At 42.8% G+C, this 17412-nt stretch overlaps 1 protein-coding gene across 3 annotated transcripts; it reads left to right on the forward strand.

Annotated features, from left to right (window-relative positions):
- Positions 1 to 8534: 8534 nt before the first annotated feature.
- Positions 8535 to 13095, forward strand: MAGEA8 (MAGE family member A8). Of its 3 annotated transcripts, XM_003271834.2 has the most exons (4): positions 8535 to 8677; positions 10426 to 10693; positions 11359 to 11417; positions 11493 to 13095. In XM_003271834.2, exon 4 carries the CDS (start codon positions 11556 to 11558, stop codon positions 12510 to 12512), a length of 957 nt encoding a protein of 318 aa, XP_003271882.1. In that variant the 5' UTR covers positions 8535 to 8677; positions 10426 to 10693; positions 11359 to 11417; positions 11493 to 11555; the 3' UTR covers positions 12513 to 13095. The 3 variants fall into 3 exon arrangements, with proteins under 3 accessions (XP_003271882.1, XP_003271883.1, XP_003271881.1); XM_003271835.2 differs by lacking the exon at positions 10426 to 10693 and having other exon boundaries at positions 11108 to 11417; XM_003271833.2 differs by lacking the exon at positions 10426 to 10693 and having other exon boundaries at positions 11493 to 13094.
- The last annotated feature ends 4317 nt before the right edge of the window (positions 13096 to 17412 follow it).

Below are 17412 nucleotides of genomic sequence, written 5' to 3' on the forward strand. Positions count from 1 at the left end.
AACTAAATCCAGCAGCACATCAAAAAGCTTATCCACTACGATCAAGTAGGTTTTATCCCTGGATACAAGTTGGTTCAATATATACAAATCAATAAATGTAATTCATCACATAAACAGGACTAAAGACAAAATCACACGATTATTTCATAGATTCAGAAAAGGCTTTCAATATAATTCTACACCCCTTCATGTTAAAAACTCTCAATAAAATAGGTATTGAAGGAACATACCTCAAAATAATAAGACTCATCTATGACAACTCACAGCCAACATCACACTAAATGGGCAAAAGCTTGAAGCATTTCCCTTAAAAACCGGTGCAAGAGAAGGACACACTCTCTCAGCACTCCCATTCAACATAGGACTGGAAGTCCTGGACATGACAATCAGTCAAGAGAAAGAAATAAAGGGCATCAAAATAGGAAGAGAGGCAGTCAGTTAAACTATCACTGTTTGCAGATGACATGACCTATATCTAGAAAACCCCATAGTCTAAGCCCAATAGCTTCTTAAGCTGATAACTTCAGAAAAGTCTCAGGATACAAAATCAATGTACAAAAATCAGTAACATTCCTACACACCAACAACAGTCAAGCCAAGAGCCAAATCAGGAATGAACTCTCATTCACAATTGCCACAAAAAGAATAAAATACCTAGGAATACAGTTAGCCAGGGAGGTGAAAGGTCTCTACAATGAGAACTACAAAACATTGCTCAAAAAAATCAAAGATGACACAAACAAATGGAAAAACATCCTATGCTCATGGATAGGAAGAATCATTGTCATAAAAATGGACATACTTCCCAAATCAATTTGTAGATTCAATGCTATTCCTATTGAACTACCATTAAGATTCTTCATGCAACTAGAAAAAAAAAACTATTTTAAAATTTATGTAAAACCAAAAAAGAGCCCAAATAGCCAAGGCAATCCTAAGCAAAAAGAACAAAGCTGTGGCTTCACACTACCCAACTTCAAACTATACTACAGGTCTATAATAATCAAAATAGTATGGTACTGGTACAAAAGCAGACACATAGATGAATGGAACAGAATTGAGAACCCAGAAATAAGGCCACACACCTACAACTATCTGATCTTCAACAAACCTGACAAAAAGAAGATATGGGGAAAAGATTCCCTATTCAACAAATGGTGCTGGGATAATTGGCTAGCCATATGCAGAAGATTAAAACTGGACCCTGGCCGGGCACAGTGGCTCATGCCTGTAATCCCAGCACTTTGGGAGGCCAAGGCGGGCAGATCACGAGGTCAGGAGATTGAGACCATCCTGGCTAACACGGTGAAACCCCGTCTACCAAAAATACAAAAACAGCCGGGCATGGTGGCGGGTGCCTGTAGTCCCAGCTACTCAGAAGGCTGAGGCAGGAGAATGGCGTGAACCCGGGAGGCGGAGCTTGCAGTGAGCCGAGATTGCGCCACTGCACTCCAGCCTGGGTGACAAAGTGAGACTCTGTCTCAAAAACAAACAAACAAACAAACAAACAAAAAACCTGGACCCTTTCCTTATACCATATACAAAAATTAACTCAAGATTGATCAAAGACTTAAATGTAAAACTACAAACTATGAAAACCCCGGAAAATAACCTAAACAATACCATTCAGGACATAGCAATGGGCAAAGATTTCATGACAAACATGCTAAAAGCAATTGCAACAAAAGCAAAAATTGACAAATGGGATCTAATTAAGCTAAAACGCTTCTGCACAGCAAAGGAAACTATCAACAAAGTGAACAGAAAACCTACAAAATGGGAGGAAATTTTTGCAAACTATGCATCTTACAAAGATCTAATATCCAGCATCTATAAGGAACTTAAACAAATTTACAAGAAGAAAATAAACAACCCTGCTAAAAAGTGGGCAAAGGACATGAACAGATGCTTTTCAGAAGAAGAGAGAAAACATACATGTGGCCAACAAGCATATGAAAAAAAAGCTCAACATCACTGATCATTAGAGAAATGCAAATCAAAACCACAATGAGATACCATCTCACACCAGTCAGAATGGCTATTACTAAAAAATAAAAAAATAACAGATGCTGAGGAGGTTACAAAGAAAAAAGAATGCTTACAAACTGTTGATGGGAGTGTAAATTAGTTCAACCGTTGTGGAAAATAATACGGCAGTTCCTCAAAGACCTAAAAACAGAAATACATTTTGACCCAGCAATCAAATTATTGGTATATACCCAAAGGAATATAAATCATTCTATTATAAAGACACAAGGACATGTATGTTCATTGCAGCATTATGGACAATAGCAAAGACATGAAATCAACCTAAATGCCCATCAATGATGGACTGAATAAAGATAATGTTGTACATATACACTATGGAATACTATGCAGCCATAAAAAATAACAAGATCCTGTCCTTTGCAGGAACATGGATGGAGCTGGAGGCCATTATCCTTAGCAAACTCACAAAAGAACAGAAAATCAAATACCACATGTTCTCACTTATAAGTGAGAGCTAAACGATGAGAACACATGGACACATAGAGGAGAACACACACTGGTGCTTCTCAGATGGTGGAGGGTGGGAGGAGGGAGAGGATCAGGAAAAATAACTAATGGGCACTAGGCTTAATACCTGGGTGATGAAATAATCTGTACAACAAACCCCCATGCCACAAGTTTACCTATGTAACAAACCTGCACATGTACCCTTGAACTGAAAATAAAAATTAAAAAAAGAAGAATGGAGATAGGAACATTTAGGGGAAGATCTCAGAGGTAAAATGTCATTCTCATTACATCATATAAAAGGAAATCACTAGACATATGAATGGTTTCTCGTGGTTGATGTTAGCTTTGATATACAGTTATTCTGTCAACCTACAGTAATCAAGAAAGTATGCTATCGGCAAAAGAACAGATAAACATCAATGGAACTAAATAGAGCCCAGAAAAAGACCCACACAAATATAGTCTACTGATTTTTGACAAAGGTGCAAATTCGGTTCTATGGAGAAATGACAGTCTTTCCAACAAAAGGTACCTGAACAAATGCACATCAATATGCAAAGAAATGAACCTAGAAAGAGCCTTACAACTTTCACAAAGAATTATTTTAAAATACTTCACAGACTCAAATATAAAATGTAAAATTATAGAATTTCTGGAGGAAAACATAAGTGGAGATCTACATGGCCTTGATATTGGTGATGGGTTTTTACATACAACATCAAAAGCATGCCCATAGAAGACAAAATTGAAAAGGTGGACATTCTAAAAATTAAAACAAAACTACTGCTCTGTAAAAGACACTGGTAAGAAAAAGGAAAGATAAGCTACAGACTTTAAGAAAATATTTGCAAAACATACATTTCATAGAGGACTTGTATCCAAAATCTACAGAGAAAGTATAAAACTAAACAACGAGAACTATTCAGAATATACAGAGAATGCTTAAAAGTAAATAAGAAAACAAACTTAAGAAACCTCTATTAATAGATGTGCAAAAACTCTGAACAAACAAATTAACAAAAAACATGTACACATAAAAAATAAGCATAAGACAACATAGTCAATGTCATTCTTTATTAGAGAATTATGAATTAAATAACAAAGGTACACACTTATTAGAATGTCCAAAATCCAAATACTGACAATACCAATTCCTGGCAACAAGGAACTCTCATTTGTTGCTGTTGGGAATGCAAAGTAGTACAGCCACTTTCAAAGACGGTTTGTCAGTTGATTTTTTTACAAAGCTGAACAAATTCTTGACACTCCTAGGTATACATTGAACTAATTTGCAAATTTATGCCCACAAAAAAAACCCTGCATATGAATGGGTGTGGCAGCTTATTTAATAGTTGGCCAAAACTGGAAGCAACGAAGATGTTCTTCAAGAGACAAATGAATAAACAAACTGTGGTTCAACAACAACAGAACACTATTCATCAACCAAAAGATTTACTTATCAAGGCACACAAAAACATGAATAAATCTTAAATGCTTAATTCTAAGTAAAAGAAGCCAGTCCGAAAAGGCTACATAGTATATGATGCAATTTATTTGACGTTCTAGAAACACAAGACTATAACGACAGTAAAAATACCTGTTGTGGCCAGGGATCAGGAGTGGGGAAAAGGTATGACTAGGATAAGCAGAAGGAATTTATTAGACAGGTGAAACTATTCTCTAGGCTGCTGTAATGACTGATTGTATCATGTCATGGTTGATGACATGCTGTCGAAAAATGGAATATATTATGCATTTGTCAAAAAGCATAAAACCTTAAAGCACATAGAGTAAACCTCAATGTATGCAAAATTGAAAAAATTAGGAGGTCGAGGAATGCCAAGGTGGAGTATAGAATATGACAAAACAATATAACTGTGTTACAAATCTATGAAACAACCTCTAATGAGTATCTGGGGATATGGTGCTGGCCTAAGTACCTGTGGAAGTTAGTCTCTGGGACCGAAGTTAAAAGAAACTGTACTGAAGCAGTATTGTCAGGCTTCTAAAGCTATTTCCCACAGGGACTGGGTTTAAGAATTCTGCTTATAGATATGTGTATATACACAGGTTAATATACAAAAATATATATCCTTACTCTGAGAATTGAAGTGGCTAGGAATAACAAATCCTCAGGAACAATGAGCATGCCAAGCACCCACCTCTCACATTCCAATGCTCTTCTCCCATAAAAGGAAGCAGAAAAACATGGAAAATTGACTCTTCTATGACTGGAACAGGAAATATAAAAATGACCCTGCATCATCTTGTCATACCATAAAGTAAGACAGAGCTACAAACAAATGTAATGGCTCAGTTACGTGAAAGGGATATCAGAGCCAACTGAAAGAGCTTCCAATGGACCAAGATGGAACAATTTGAGCGGCAAAATAAAAGTGGTGTTGAATTATAACCCCAAACATATAATAAATTACCATGAATTCAGCCAAGATAAACTGAAGGTTAAATAAATACAAATAATGGGGGAGAATAAACAAATCTCCCATTGAGAAGAATCCCAAATCATTCATGTCAATACTACCCCTTCCCAAGCAGGTGGACCGTACTTCCCTACTACCCAATGGCTGCCCTTAGTGACTTTCTTTTATAAAGCACAATACAGAAAGCGGGGAATGTAATAACCTTGCAGAGGGAAATCCTGACAAACACTACCTCAGCCAGTTCATCAGTCAACATCAACAGCAATGAGTCATGTTGCTAAAATATCGTGTAATGAGAATGGCATTTCGCCTCTCTGGTCTCCTACCCCAAAGCCATTACTCAAGTCTATATATGAAAAAAACTCAGACAAATACCAAATGAGGGTAATTCCAGAAATAGCCTGATCGATACTCCCCAAAACTGTTAAAGTCATCAAAAACAAGAATAGTCTGAGAAACTATCACAGCTTAGAGGATTCTAAGGAGACATGATGACTAAAGTAGCATGGTATCCTAGATGGGATCCTCAAACAATGACAGGAATGTGCAGGTGAATATTGATTTATGAATTATGAAGAACGTATCATATTATTGTATGATGTTAATAATAGGAGAAACTGGACATGATGTATAGGAAAACCTCTTAACTGTCTTCGCAACTTTTCTGTAAATTTAAAATTATTCTAAAATGTTTACTAAAAAAAAAAAACAAAAGAATGGGGAAAAAAAGCCAAAAATGGGGAGAAAATACTTGTAAACCCCATGTTGGATAAATGATTCGTATACTGAATGAATAAACACCTTATAACATGCAACCATACAAAAATGAAGAGTCCAATAAAATAGTAAATGATTTCAAGACTTCACCAATGAAGATACGCAGATCACAAAAAGAGCATATGAAAAGATGATTACCATAATTATTCAATAAAAATACAAATGAAAACAGCAGTAACATTCTTCTACCCACCTGTTACAATTGATACAATGCAACAACCTGAAAATACCAAATTGTACAAAAGATGTGGCATTCTCTTTCATTGCTGGTAGAGAAGGAAAAGAACATATTCACTCTAGAAGGGCTTTTGGCTATTTCTAATACAGCAAAACTTAGACTTACCATTACACACAGCAATTGTACTCCTAGGTTTTATCAAGGAAAATTGGAAACAGGTTCATACACACAAAATCACGTACACAAAAACATATATAGCAGCTTATTTGAAATTGACAATCAATACTCTTTCCAATTGGTGAATGGATAAAACCAATGGTACATCCACAAACTGAAAATGTATTTAAAGCTCAATCCACCCTCTACCATTCTAAGGCAGGCAGTTTTGTGGGTCAGTTCCACCAAATGGTCAGGGAAAACGAATCACCATATTAACTCTTCCAAATAATCCCAAAATACGGGCAATTATTCAATGAATTCTCCAAGGCTCCTTCTCCTGCACTGGGGAAAAAAAAAAGATAAAGACATCCAGCCTTTATAAAAAGAACATATGAGCCAAGTGTTCACTCATATTGCAGCAAATGTCCTAAATAGATAATGGTATATTCAACACAACAGTGGACTAATGAACAAGCAGCTCGTATGCAAGGAATAAAAATACAGAAAAAGCCTCTGAAATGAATTTTATGATATTTTCAAATTAACATTTTTAGCAAACAAAGATTAAAAGGCACTTTAATTTTCTAAAACTGACAGGAAACATACTTGACTGTGAAATGTTAGAAGCATTCCCATTCTCGTCAGGAGCAAGTCATTGATGTATGCTTTCACTGCTACCGTTCATAGCTGCAGTGAATATTGAAATGAAAAAGAGAGCTATGGATACCAAGATGAAAAAGAGGTATGAAGATTGAAAAGAAATAGATCATATTTTTCACAATATGACCATCAAGAAAATTCAAAGGAAGAGACATATGGAACGTTCAGATGAATGAGACTTCAGAAGACAGCATACAAAGACCACTGCAGCGAATACAAGAGACTTGTCACGGATGAGCAACTTAGAACATAAAATGAAAAATATACCATCCCCAACAGCATTTAAATCCAAAATATAAAGAAGAAGCCTAACCAAAATATGCAAGACATTTACAGAAGCAACTGTACAAGTTTGCTGACAGATTCAGAGAAAAAATTCCCAAATAAATGGAGTAGTATATGATGTTCACTGATGAGGAATAGAATATGGCAAAGGTGTAAATCTTACTTAAATTAAATAAAGAGTTAATGCCTACCTGTAGCTGCCAAAGTGACAATCAAGCCCAGGCTGCTGTGCTCTACTCCCAAAATCAACTGTGGAAAAATATAGAAGGGAAAAAGAGAAACAAAACAACAATATCAGCAACAAAGTCTAAACAACAAAACAGAGAAAACCCTGGGGAAAATTGAAGACTGTGTTGAACTGGTACTTGTGTTCTGGGCAGGTGGAGAGGCAGGGAGGTTGAGGAGGTCTGCAGCCACTGCAGGTGACAGGGTGAGTTCCAGGAAAAGTTTTAAAGGACCACCCCACATCAATGCAGGATCCGGGTCTGCACCTCAAAACACGAGGCCAGTAGCCCAGGGGTAATATCAGGACACCAGGAAAATTGGATTGATTGAGACACTATGGCTCCAGAATTGTGCTAATAACAACTAGAAACAAAGAGTAGGTTAGGACTGACCTTCCAAAATACTATTATTTTAATCAAATATATATAATGAACTAGAAATAGAATAGTATGAGTGAATTACACATTGTATGAGTAGATATTGTTTGATAAAATAAGTAAGTATAGTTGACATACATATATGTATAAATATATGTAAAGATATATACACATACATATAATTATACATATATAATATAAACATATACATATATATGTGTTTATGCATATAAACATAAACATAATGCACATATACAATTGGCATCGATTTAAAATTTGTTTCTTACTATATGAATGAGAATTAAATTATGAAAATCACTGAAGTGGACTAGGAATTGTTAGGTAACTTCAAAACTCCGGACCTCCACAAATTTATTGCAGCTATTTAGCTTCTTCAGTGTAAAAATAAATCATTTAGTACAAAAGGTTTGCAAAATCCTCTTCCAGCTGGGGAAGAGCCCCCTTGGGAAGGTGTGCCTCTTCTCCCGGAGGTCACTACAATCGTAGGTGCTGCAACCCCGCAGGGAGAATCTGGCCTGGGACCCGCAGCCATTCTCTGCAAGGGGTGCAGCTGTGCAAATGCTCAGAGGTGACAGAAACAGAGCATCTCCTAAAAGAGCCAAGAGTCAGGAAGAGGACCCTCCTGAGTGAGGACTGAGGGTCCACCCACACCACATAGAGAGGCCACATAATTCAGCTCAGACCCTCATGTCAGCCCTGAAAGACCCCAGCAGCCTTGTCCCCCCACCACACCCTTCCCCCCACTGCCACCTCAGGGGACTCGGAATCAGAACCTTGGTCTGAGGGAAGCAGACACCATCAGCAGAGTACGGGGCTCCAGGCTCTGCCAGATCTCAAGGTGAGAACCTTGAGGGATGATTGAACCGCTCCTCCCTCATCCCCCTCCCCACTAGAATCCGGTTCCGCCCCTGCTGTCCACCCAGGTGAGCCCTGGGTGGACGGATGTGACGCCACTGACGTGGCCGCGGGGATCAGAGAGAAGCGAGGGCCTGGTTCTGAGGGGTCGGCTTGAGATCAGCTGAGGGAAGCGGGCCCAGGCTCTGTGAGGAGGCAAGGTGAGACCCTGAGGGAGGACTGAGGAGGCCCCCACTCCTCATATATGACCCGAAATAATCTAGCGCCGCCCCTGCTGCCAGCCCTGGACCACCAGGGGGCAGACTTGTCTGGCTGGGCCACCCCTCGCCAGCCCTGCGCTTAAGCCCCAGGGGAATCTGGAGTGAGAGCTTGGTGTGACCAGAGCAGGGCTGGTTAGCAGAGGGCGGGGCCCAGGTTCTGCCAGGCATCAAGGGAAGGACCCTGAGGGAGGGCTGAGGCCCCACAGAGCACATCTCTGCCCCTACTGTCAGCCCTGGGAAGCCCTAGGCATGGCGGCCGGGCATGGCTGCCAGGCATGGCGGCCAGGGTCGCTGATTCTGACGTCCGCATCCGGGGCTGATGCAGCGAAGGGGCTTCATGAGCACGGACTCAGAGGAGCAGAGGGAGGGCCCAGGCCATGCTGGGAGATGAGGGAGGCCCGAGGGGACCCAGGACCCCAGGACAGGGGGCCCACCCTACCTGTCGGAGACTGAGGGGCCTCCACATTTGGCCTCAGGAATCCGAGGGACTGAAACTCAAGTCAGCAGAGGGGTGGTGAACAGGCCTGCCAGGAGTCAAGGAGAAGAAGAAGAGGGAGGACTCAGGGGTCCTTGGGCTCCAGATCAGTGGAGATCTCAGCCTTGGGAGGTCCCAGGATCTGTGGCTGCATGTAGTGCATCCTTGCTGCATTTTCAGGGTGTCAGAAAGGAGAGGGCTGTGGTCTGAGGAGTGGAGTCTCAGGTCACTGGAGAGAGGTGCCCCAGAGCCCTTAAGGAGGACTCAGCAGACCTCCCATCATGGACCTAGGAAACCTGCTCCCGCTCTCAGGTCTGGGCACCCAAGGCAGGACTGTGGGGAAGGGAAGTGCCCCCCCCCCCATTCTGGTAGGGGGCCTCAAGGAGATGGTGGCCTTGGCATGCAAGACACATCCATGGTTCAGCAGGAAGGAAAGGGCCATGCCTTGTCGTGGAGTAAATATGAATACCTAGATGACACCCAGACAGAGAAAGACCCCATGAAACCTACTACTTCTGTCAGCCGTGGGAATCCCATGCAGGGTTGTCCATGTAGTGCCTCCTTACTTCTGCCTCCTGGGTCTCAGGGAGGTAGCAACCTCGGTCTGAAGGGCGTCCTCAGCTCAGCAGAGGGAGCCACACCTGTTCAACAGAGGGACGGGGTCACAGGATCTGCAGGACCCAAGGTGTGCTCACTTTGTGATGACTGGGGGTACTCCTGGCCTGGAAAGAAGGGACCCCACAAAGTCTGGCTAACTTTGGTTATTATCTCTGGGGGAACCCGATCAAGGGTGGCCCTAAGTGGCAATCTCACCTGTACTGTGGGCAGGAAGTTGGGGAAACTCAGGATGATGAGGTCTTGGTGGTAAGGGGAGATGTCTGCTCATATCAGGGTGTTGTGGGTTGAGGAAGAGCAGGCTCCATCAGGGGAAAGATGAATAACCCCCTGAAGACCTTAGAACCCACCACTCAAGAACAAGTAGGGACAGATCCTAGTGTCATCCCTGGACACCCCACCCAGTGGTCATCAGATGTGGTGGCTCCTCATTTCTCTCTTGAGATCTCAGGGAAGTGAGGACCTTGTTCTCAGAGGGCAACTCAGGACAAAACAGGGACCCCCATGTGGGCAACAGACTCAGTGGTCCAAGAATCTACCAAGAGTCTAGGTGACAACACTGAGGGAAGATTGAGGGTACCCTCAATGGTTCTCCTAGCAGGCAAAAAACAGATGGGGGCCCAACAGAAATCTGCCCGGCCTCTGTTGAGCATGAGCAGGACTATCAGCTGAGGCCCCTGTGTTATACCAGACTCATTGGTCTCAGGGAGAAGAAGGCCTTGGTCTGAGGGGGCTGCATTCAGGTCAGCAGAGGGAGGGTCCAAGGCTCTGCCAGGAGTCAGGGACTCAAAGGACACCACTCACCAAACACACAGGACCGAACCCCACCCTGCACCTTCTGTCAGCCATGGGAAGTGCAGGGAAAGGTGGGTGGATGGAATCCCCTCATTTGCTCTTCCAGTGTCTCCTGGAGATAGGTCCTTGGATTAAGGAAGTGGCCTCAGGTCAGCCCAGGACACATGGTTCCCAATGTATTTTGTGTAGCTATTGCTTTTTTCCCAGGAGGCCTTGGGCATGTGGGGCCAGATGTGGGTCCCTTCACGTCCTTGTCTCCCATATCAGGGATGTGAACTCTTGATCTGAAAGTTTCTCAGGCCAGCAAAAGGGCCAGATCCGGGCCCGGCCAGGAGAAAGATGAGGGCCCTGAATGAGCACAGCAAGGACCATCCACACAAAATAGTGGGGAGCTCACAGAGTCAGGCTCACCCTCCTGACAGCACTGGGGTGCTGGGGCTGTGCTTGCAGTCTGCAGCCTGAGTTCCCCTCGATTTATCTTCTAGGAGCTCCAGGAACCAGGCTGTGAGGTATTGGTCTGAGGCAGTATCTTCAATCACAGAGCATAAGAGGCCCAGGCAGTAGTAGCAGTCAAGCTGAGGTGGTGTTTCCCCTGTATGTATACCAGAGGCCCCTCTGGCATCAGAACAGCAGGAACCCCACGGTTCCTGGCTCTACCAGCCCTTCTGTCAGTCCCGGAGCCTTGGCCTTTGCCAGGAGGCTGCACTCTGAGATGCTCTCTCAATTTCTCCTTCAGGTTCGCAGAGAACAGGCCAGCCAGGAGGTCAGGAGGCCCCAGAGAAGCACTGAAGACCTGTAAGTAGGCCTTTGTTAGGGCATCCAGGGTGTGGTACCTAGCTGAGGCCTCTCACATGCTTCCTCTCTCCCCAGGCCTGTGGGTCTCAATTGCCCAGCTCCGGCCCACACTCTCCTGCTGCCCTGACCTGAGTCATCATGCTTCCTGGGCAGAAGAGTCAGCCCTACAAGGCTGAGGAAGGCCTTCAGGCCCAAGGAGAGGCACCAGGGCTTATGGATGTGCAGATTCCCACAGCTGAGGAGCAGAAGGCTGCATCCTCCTCCTCTACTCTGATCATGGGAACCCTGGAGGAGGTGCCTGATTCTGGGTCACCGAGTCCTCCCCAGAGTCCTGAGGGTGCCTCCTCTTCCATGACTGTCACCGACAGCACTCTATGGAGCCAATCCAATGAGGATTCCAGCAGCAATGAAGAGGAGGGGCCAAGCACCTCCCCCGACCCAGCTCACCTGGAGTCCCTGTTCCGGGAAGCACTTGATGAGAAAGTGGCTGAGTTAGTTCGTTTCCTGCTCCGCAAATATCAAATTAAGGAGCCTGTCACAAAGGCAGAAATGCTGGAGAGTGTCATCAAAAATTACAAGAACCACTTTCCTGATATCTTCAGCAAAGCCTCTGAGTGCATGCAGGTGATCTTTGGCATTGACATGAAGGAAGTGGACCCTGCCGGCCACTCCTACATCCTTGTCACCTGCCTGGGCCTCTCCTATGATGGCCTGCTGGGTGATGATCAGAGTACGCCCAAGACTGGCCTCCTGATAATCGTACTGGGCATGATCTTAATGGAGGGCAGCCGCGCCCCGGAGGAGGCAATCTGGGAAGCGTTGAGTGTGATGGGGCTGTATGATGGGAGGGAGCACAGTGTCTATTGGGAGCTCAGGAAGCTGCTCACCCAAGAGTGGGTGCAGGAGAACTACTTGGAGTACCGCCAGGCGCCCGGCAGTGATCCCGTGCGCTACGAGTTCCTGTGGGGTCCAAGGGCTCTGGCTGAAACCAGCTATGTGAAAGTCCTGGAGCATGTGGTCAGGGTCAATGCAAGAATTCGCATTTCCTACCCATCCCTGCACGAAGAGGCTTTGGGAGAGGAGAAAGGAGTTTGAGCAGGAGTTGCAGCTAGGGCCAGTGGGGCAGGTTGGGGGAGGGCCTGGGCCAGTGCACGTTCCAGGGCCACATCCACCACTTTCCCTGTCCTGTTACATGAGGCCCATTCTTCACTCTGTGTTTGAAGAGAGCAGTCACCGTTCTCAGTAGTGGGGAGCATGTTGGGTGTGAGGGAACACAGTGTGGACCATCTCTCGGTTCCTGTTCTATTGGACGATTTGGAGATTTATCTTTGTTTCCTTTTGGAATTGTTCCAATGTTCCTTTTAATGGATGGTGTAATGAACTTCAACATTCATTTTTATGTATGACAGTAGACAGACTTACTGCTTCTTGCTTTTCATTTATACTGGGAAACCCATGTTATTTCTTGAATTCAGACACTACAAGAGCAGAGGATTAAGGTTTTTTTAGAAATATGAAACAACATAGCAGTAAAATACATGAGATAGAGACATAAAGAAATTAAACAATAGTTAATTCTTGCCTTACTTGTACCTCTTAGTGTACCCTATGTACCTGGATTTGCTTGGCTTCTTTGAGAATGAAATTGAATTAAATATAAATAAATAAGTCCCCCTGCTCACTGGCTCATTTTTTCCCAAAACACTCATTGAGCTTCCGCTATTTGGAAGGCCCTGGATTAGTATTGGAGATGCTAAGATAAGCCAGGCCCACCCCTGACCTTAGGGTGGTAGAGTCTAGTATCTGCAGTCACATAACTAAGGTGGCCAGCTATCCTCTAAGATCTAAAGGAAAAATAAGAGAGGGATGAGCGTGTGGAGCAACAGGAAGTGGTGGAGTGTACATGCCCTGAGTTAAGGCCTTTTGGGCTTTGGGAAACTGCAGTACCTTTTGGGCGAGCTGATTCTAATGAAGCGGGGTGGGGCCAGAGCCAGATTCTCAGAGGATGAGAGAAAAGCCTGGAAGGGAAACCTGCTCAGCAGTTCCTTTTGGATGGTGGATGAAACAGAGAGGCATCTCCTCCTGGGGCAGGAATGGGAGGTGTCCTGCACTCTTGTCTCAGTGCGGTTGAACACAGCACACGAAGTTGGTGATGGATACCCATCATCCACATGGGTTTCCTGAGAGAGAAGCATGAATCTGCTGGGATGTGAGGCCCAGATGCCACTGGCCAGGTGCTTTTTTTCCTGGTTATGAGAGCCAGAGCTGACTGTATTAAAAAGGCATTCTGATTAGCTTATCTGAAGCACAATTTGGCCAGTTAAAACAAGGGAAAAGATTTGGGGTGGTGATATAATGAATGAAAATAGTGGTTTAGATGGAAAAGAAGCTGAGAGGGAAGGAGTTTATTCTTGACTCGTATTCTAGGAGCTCTGAGTTGCATTCCAGCTGAGGAAGACTCCTGCACACTGAAATTTTGAAGTATACCCTCTGAGTGGGTAAACTTACTGAAATTCATTGACAAAACTTCTTTTTTTGGCTAAGTAATTCTTCCAGGTCCTAATAAGCTGCATATTTTCTGATAAGTCCTGGAGAAATCAACAAGAACAAAATCTCAGAGTGCTAGGGCCTGGGGTCAAATAGTAGAAATATAGTCATCTGCCATTCTTTAAACTTCTAAATTACAGCAGGCCCTGAGCCAGGTGCATCATTTACATTGCATACACTCCAACAGTGCTGTTGAACAGAGCTTATCACACCTGCTTCACAGATGAAGAACCCAAGGCTCACAGGGCTTGGACATTTCCCAGGATCACATGGCTAGTAATAGGGCTAGAACCAGATCTCTAGTGTGATTCCTCTGGAGCCCATGCTCTTCCCATTCCTGCCAGCCTGAGGCCCACCTCCTGAATAGTAAGTAGTTCATTTCTCAGCACTGCATCATGTCTCTGAGGTGACAAAAAGAAGGAACCTGAGGCCAGGGTACTAAAAGCAGGCCAAAAGAAGGTGACAACGAGAATCAAACAGCATTAGGGGCATGGTGGTTCCCCTGGGAGCTGACTGTTGGGTGCTTTCTGTTGAGCACCTACTATGAAACATGTTATGGGAGAGCCTACAAGCGCTCATCCACATATTAGATTCTCTCCTTCAGCCCATGGGACAAGTACACTCCTAGCCAGAATTTCTGTCTGGCTCCAACACTTTCCTGAGTTACAACACCCTTCATCTGGTCCCCCTCATGTACCCTCTCTTCCACCTCTGGGAACTTAGCCTGCTGCTTGCTCTTCCCTGCTACCTCTGGAGGTGGCACAGAATCACCTGCCCTCCCCAGGACATGGAACATTCCCATCCCTGCAAAAGTTCCCTGACTTTTCCACCACTCACCCTCAGTCCTGTCCCACAGCCACAGCCATTCTGGACTGTGACTTTAGACACCTGGTCCTCTCTCCCTGGAAGTCCTCTAAATACTCTTTGTTTTCCCAGTGGGGTGTGAGTGGAGTCTGCTTTGCCCATAATCTTTTGATTCTTCGGATACAGCACTGAAGGTAGACAGTAGTTTGTCTAAGCCACTAGCATATTTGCAGAAGGATTTTAATGAGCTTCTTATCTGAAGCTGGGGACTCAACAGGCAAATGGATGGTGCTCAGGAATCCCATTCCTTCACAAAAGGTAGAAGAAGAGCAGCCATCTCCTGAAGCTGAGTTCTTACAAATCCTGGGCTCCTCCTAGGACAGAGAAACTGTTCCTTGGTGGACATGCCAGCTGGAATTTGAAAAGAACCAGCCTTCCACTGCCTTCTGTCTGGCATCTGCCCCCAGGAACATACTGGCTTTCAGTGTGACTAGTGGCACCTATACAGGTGTTCAGACAAGAACAAATCATGTGGAGGGTAGCAGAGAAGGTGGGTAAGATTCTATCCCTGCATCAGATGGAAAGAGGAAATCCTCAGCCTACTGAGATGACAGATGGTGTTGCAAAAGCAAGTGCAGAAAATGTTATGGAGTGTAGAAGGTGAACTCACCCAGCTGACCTTACAGGATTATCTTCAAATTAGATGGGCTAATGCATTTGAAAGCATCTGACACATCGCAGTCCCTTACAAATTAAGAGAAATTCAAAGAAAAGCTGATCTTCTCAGAAACTTCTCTAAGAAATTAAGGGTGTAGTTATCATGACAAATTATAGTTTGTATATAGTTGGCTTTATTTCTAGCTGTGTTCAAAGCCAATGCTTCTCAACAACAATATTTTTTTAAATTTCTCAGATTGACATCAGACATTAGGACTTGTCTGATCTATCAAAAAAGCTAACAATTGGTTTTATAAAGTTCATTTATTGTTTCTCTGAAATTTCTGAAATTTTAATTTCATTAATTTTTCTCTTCCTATCTATACCACCCCATCTCTTTCTTTGCCTTAGTTTTAATGTACTTTTCCTCCACTGGTTATTTAAGAGCAAATTTTAGATGTTTTATTTGAGCCCTTTGTTACTTTCTAATGTAAGCATTTAAGGACATAAATGTTTCCATAGGCACTACCTTAACTGAATTCCACAAATTTTAAAACATCATATTTCCATTTTTATTTATCAGAAAATATTTTCTAGTTTTCCTCAAGAATTTTTTTAAATATAGAGTAGTAACAATGTGTTGTTTATTTAAAAATACTTGGGGACTTTATAGGTATGTCCTTTGTTATATTTACATTTTATTCCATTATAGATTTTTAAAATATGCTTTGTACAATTTTGGTTGTTTTAAATTTTTTATGGGCTGTTTAATGGTCTAGCTTGGTAAAAATTCCACATACACTTGAAAATATTATACATTCTGCTCTTATTCTGTGGAGTGTCCAGTAAAGGCCAATTAGATGAAGTTGGTTCTTTGTGTTGTCAGTTTCTTCTATAACCTTGCAGAGTTTGTCTACTTCAGTCATTTACTCAGAGAAGAGTTTTGCAATCTCCAAATGCAAGTGTAGATTTGACTATTTATCCTTTCAGTTCTATCAGAAGTTGTTTCGTGTATTTTGAAATAATGCTTTTAGGTGAATTAACAGGATTATTATGTCTTCTTTCTTAATTAACTCTTTTATCATTGCATAATGTCCCTATTTATCCATGGTAATTTTCCTTCCTATAAAGTTTTTAAAAGTTTACTCAGTGTAATCACTCCAACTTTCTTTTTTTAATTTTTAATTTCATTATTTAAATTAACGGTAATTTTGTTTTCTTTATGTGTCCTGTTCTGTGGCCTTAGCCCATGTGTAGATTTAGGGAGCCACCACCATCAAATCATTTTCCACAATGGTTGTACCATTTCATAATTCCCACTAGCAACATATCAGATTTAAAATTGTTCTTCATCTTTGGTAGCACTTAGTAATGGTTTTTTGTTTTTGTTGTCATTGTCGTTTTTTTTTTTTTTTTTTTTTTGAGAGAGAGTCTCACTCTGTTGCCCAGGCTGGAGTGCAGTGGTGTGATCTCAGCTCACTGCAGCCTCTGCCTCCTGGGTTCAAGCGAGTCTCCTGCCTTAGCCACCCGAGTAGCTGAAATTACAGGCGTGCACCACCACGCCTGGCTAATTTTTTTTATTATTATTTTTAGTAGAGATGGAGTTTCACCATGTTGGCCAGGCTGGTCTCGATCTACTGGCCTCAAGTGATCTGCCCGTCTCAGCCTCCCAAAGTGCTGGAATTACATGCATTGAGTCACAGTGCCAGGCCATGTCTTTTAAATATCTTTTTCAAATATATGTTACCATATCTCATTATGGTTTAATATGCATTTCTCTAACAGCTGTGATGTAGAATAATTTTTCATGTGCTTATTTGTCATGTATATGTCCACATTGGAAAATGCCTTCAACCAACTAGGCATGGAAAGAACATACCTCAAAATAATATGAACCATCTATGAAAAACGCACAGCCAACATCATATTGAATGGCCAAAAGCTGGAAGCATTCCCCATGAGAACTGGAGCAAGACAAAGATCCACA

Source organism: Nomascus leucogenys, chromosome X (genome assembly GCF_006542625.1).
Source record: "Nomascus leucogenys isolate Asia chromosome X, Asia_NLE_v1, whole genome shotgun sequence".
NCBI lineage: Eukaryota > Metazoa > Chordata > Mammalia > Primates > Hylobatidae > Nomascus > Nomascus leucogenys.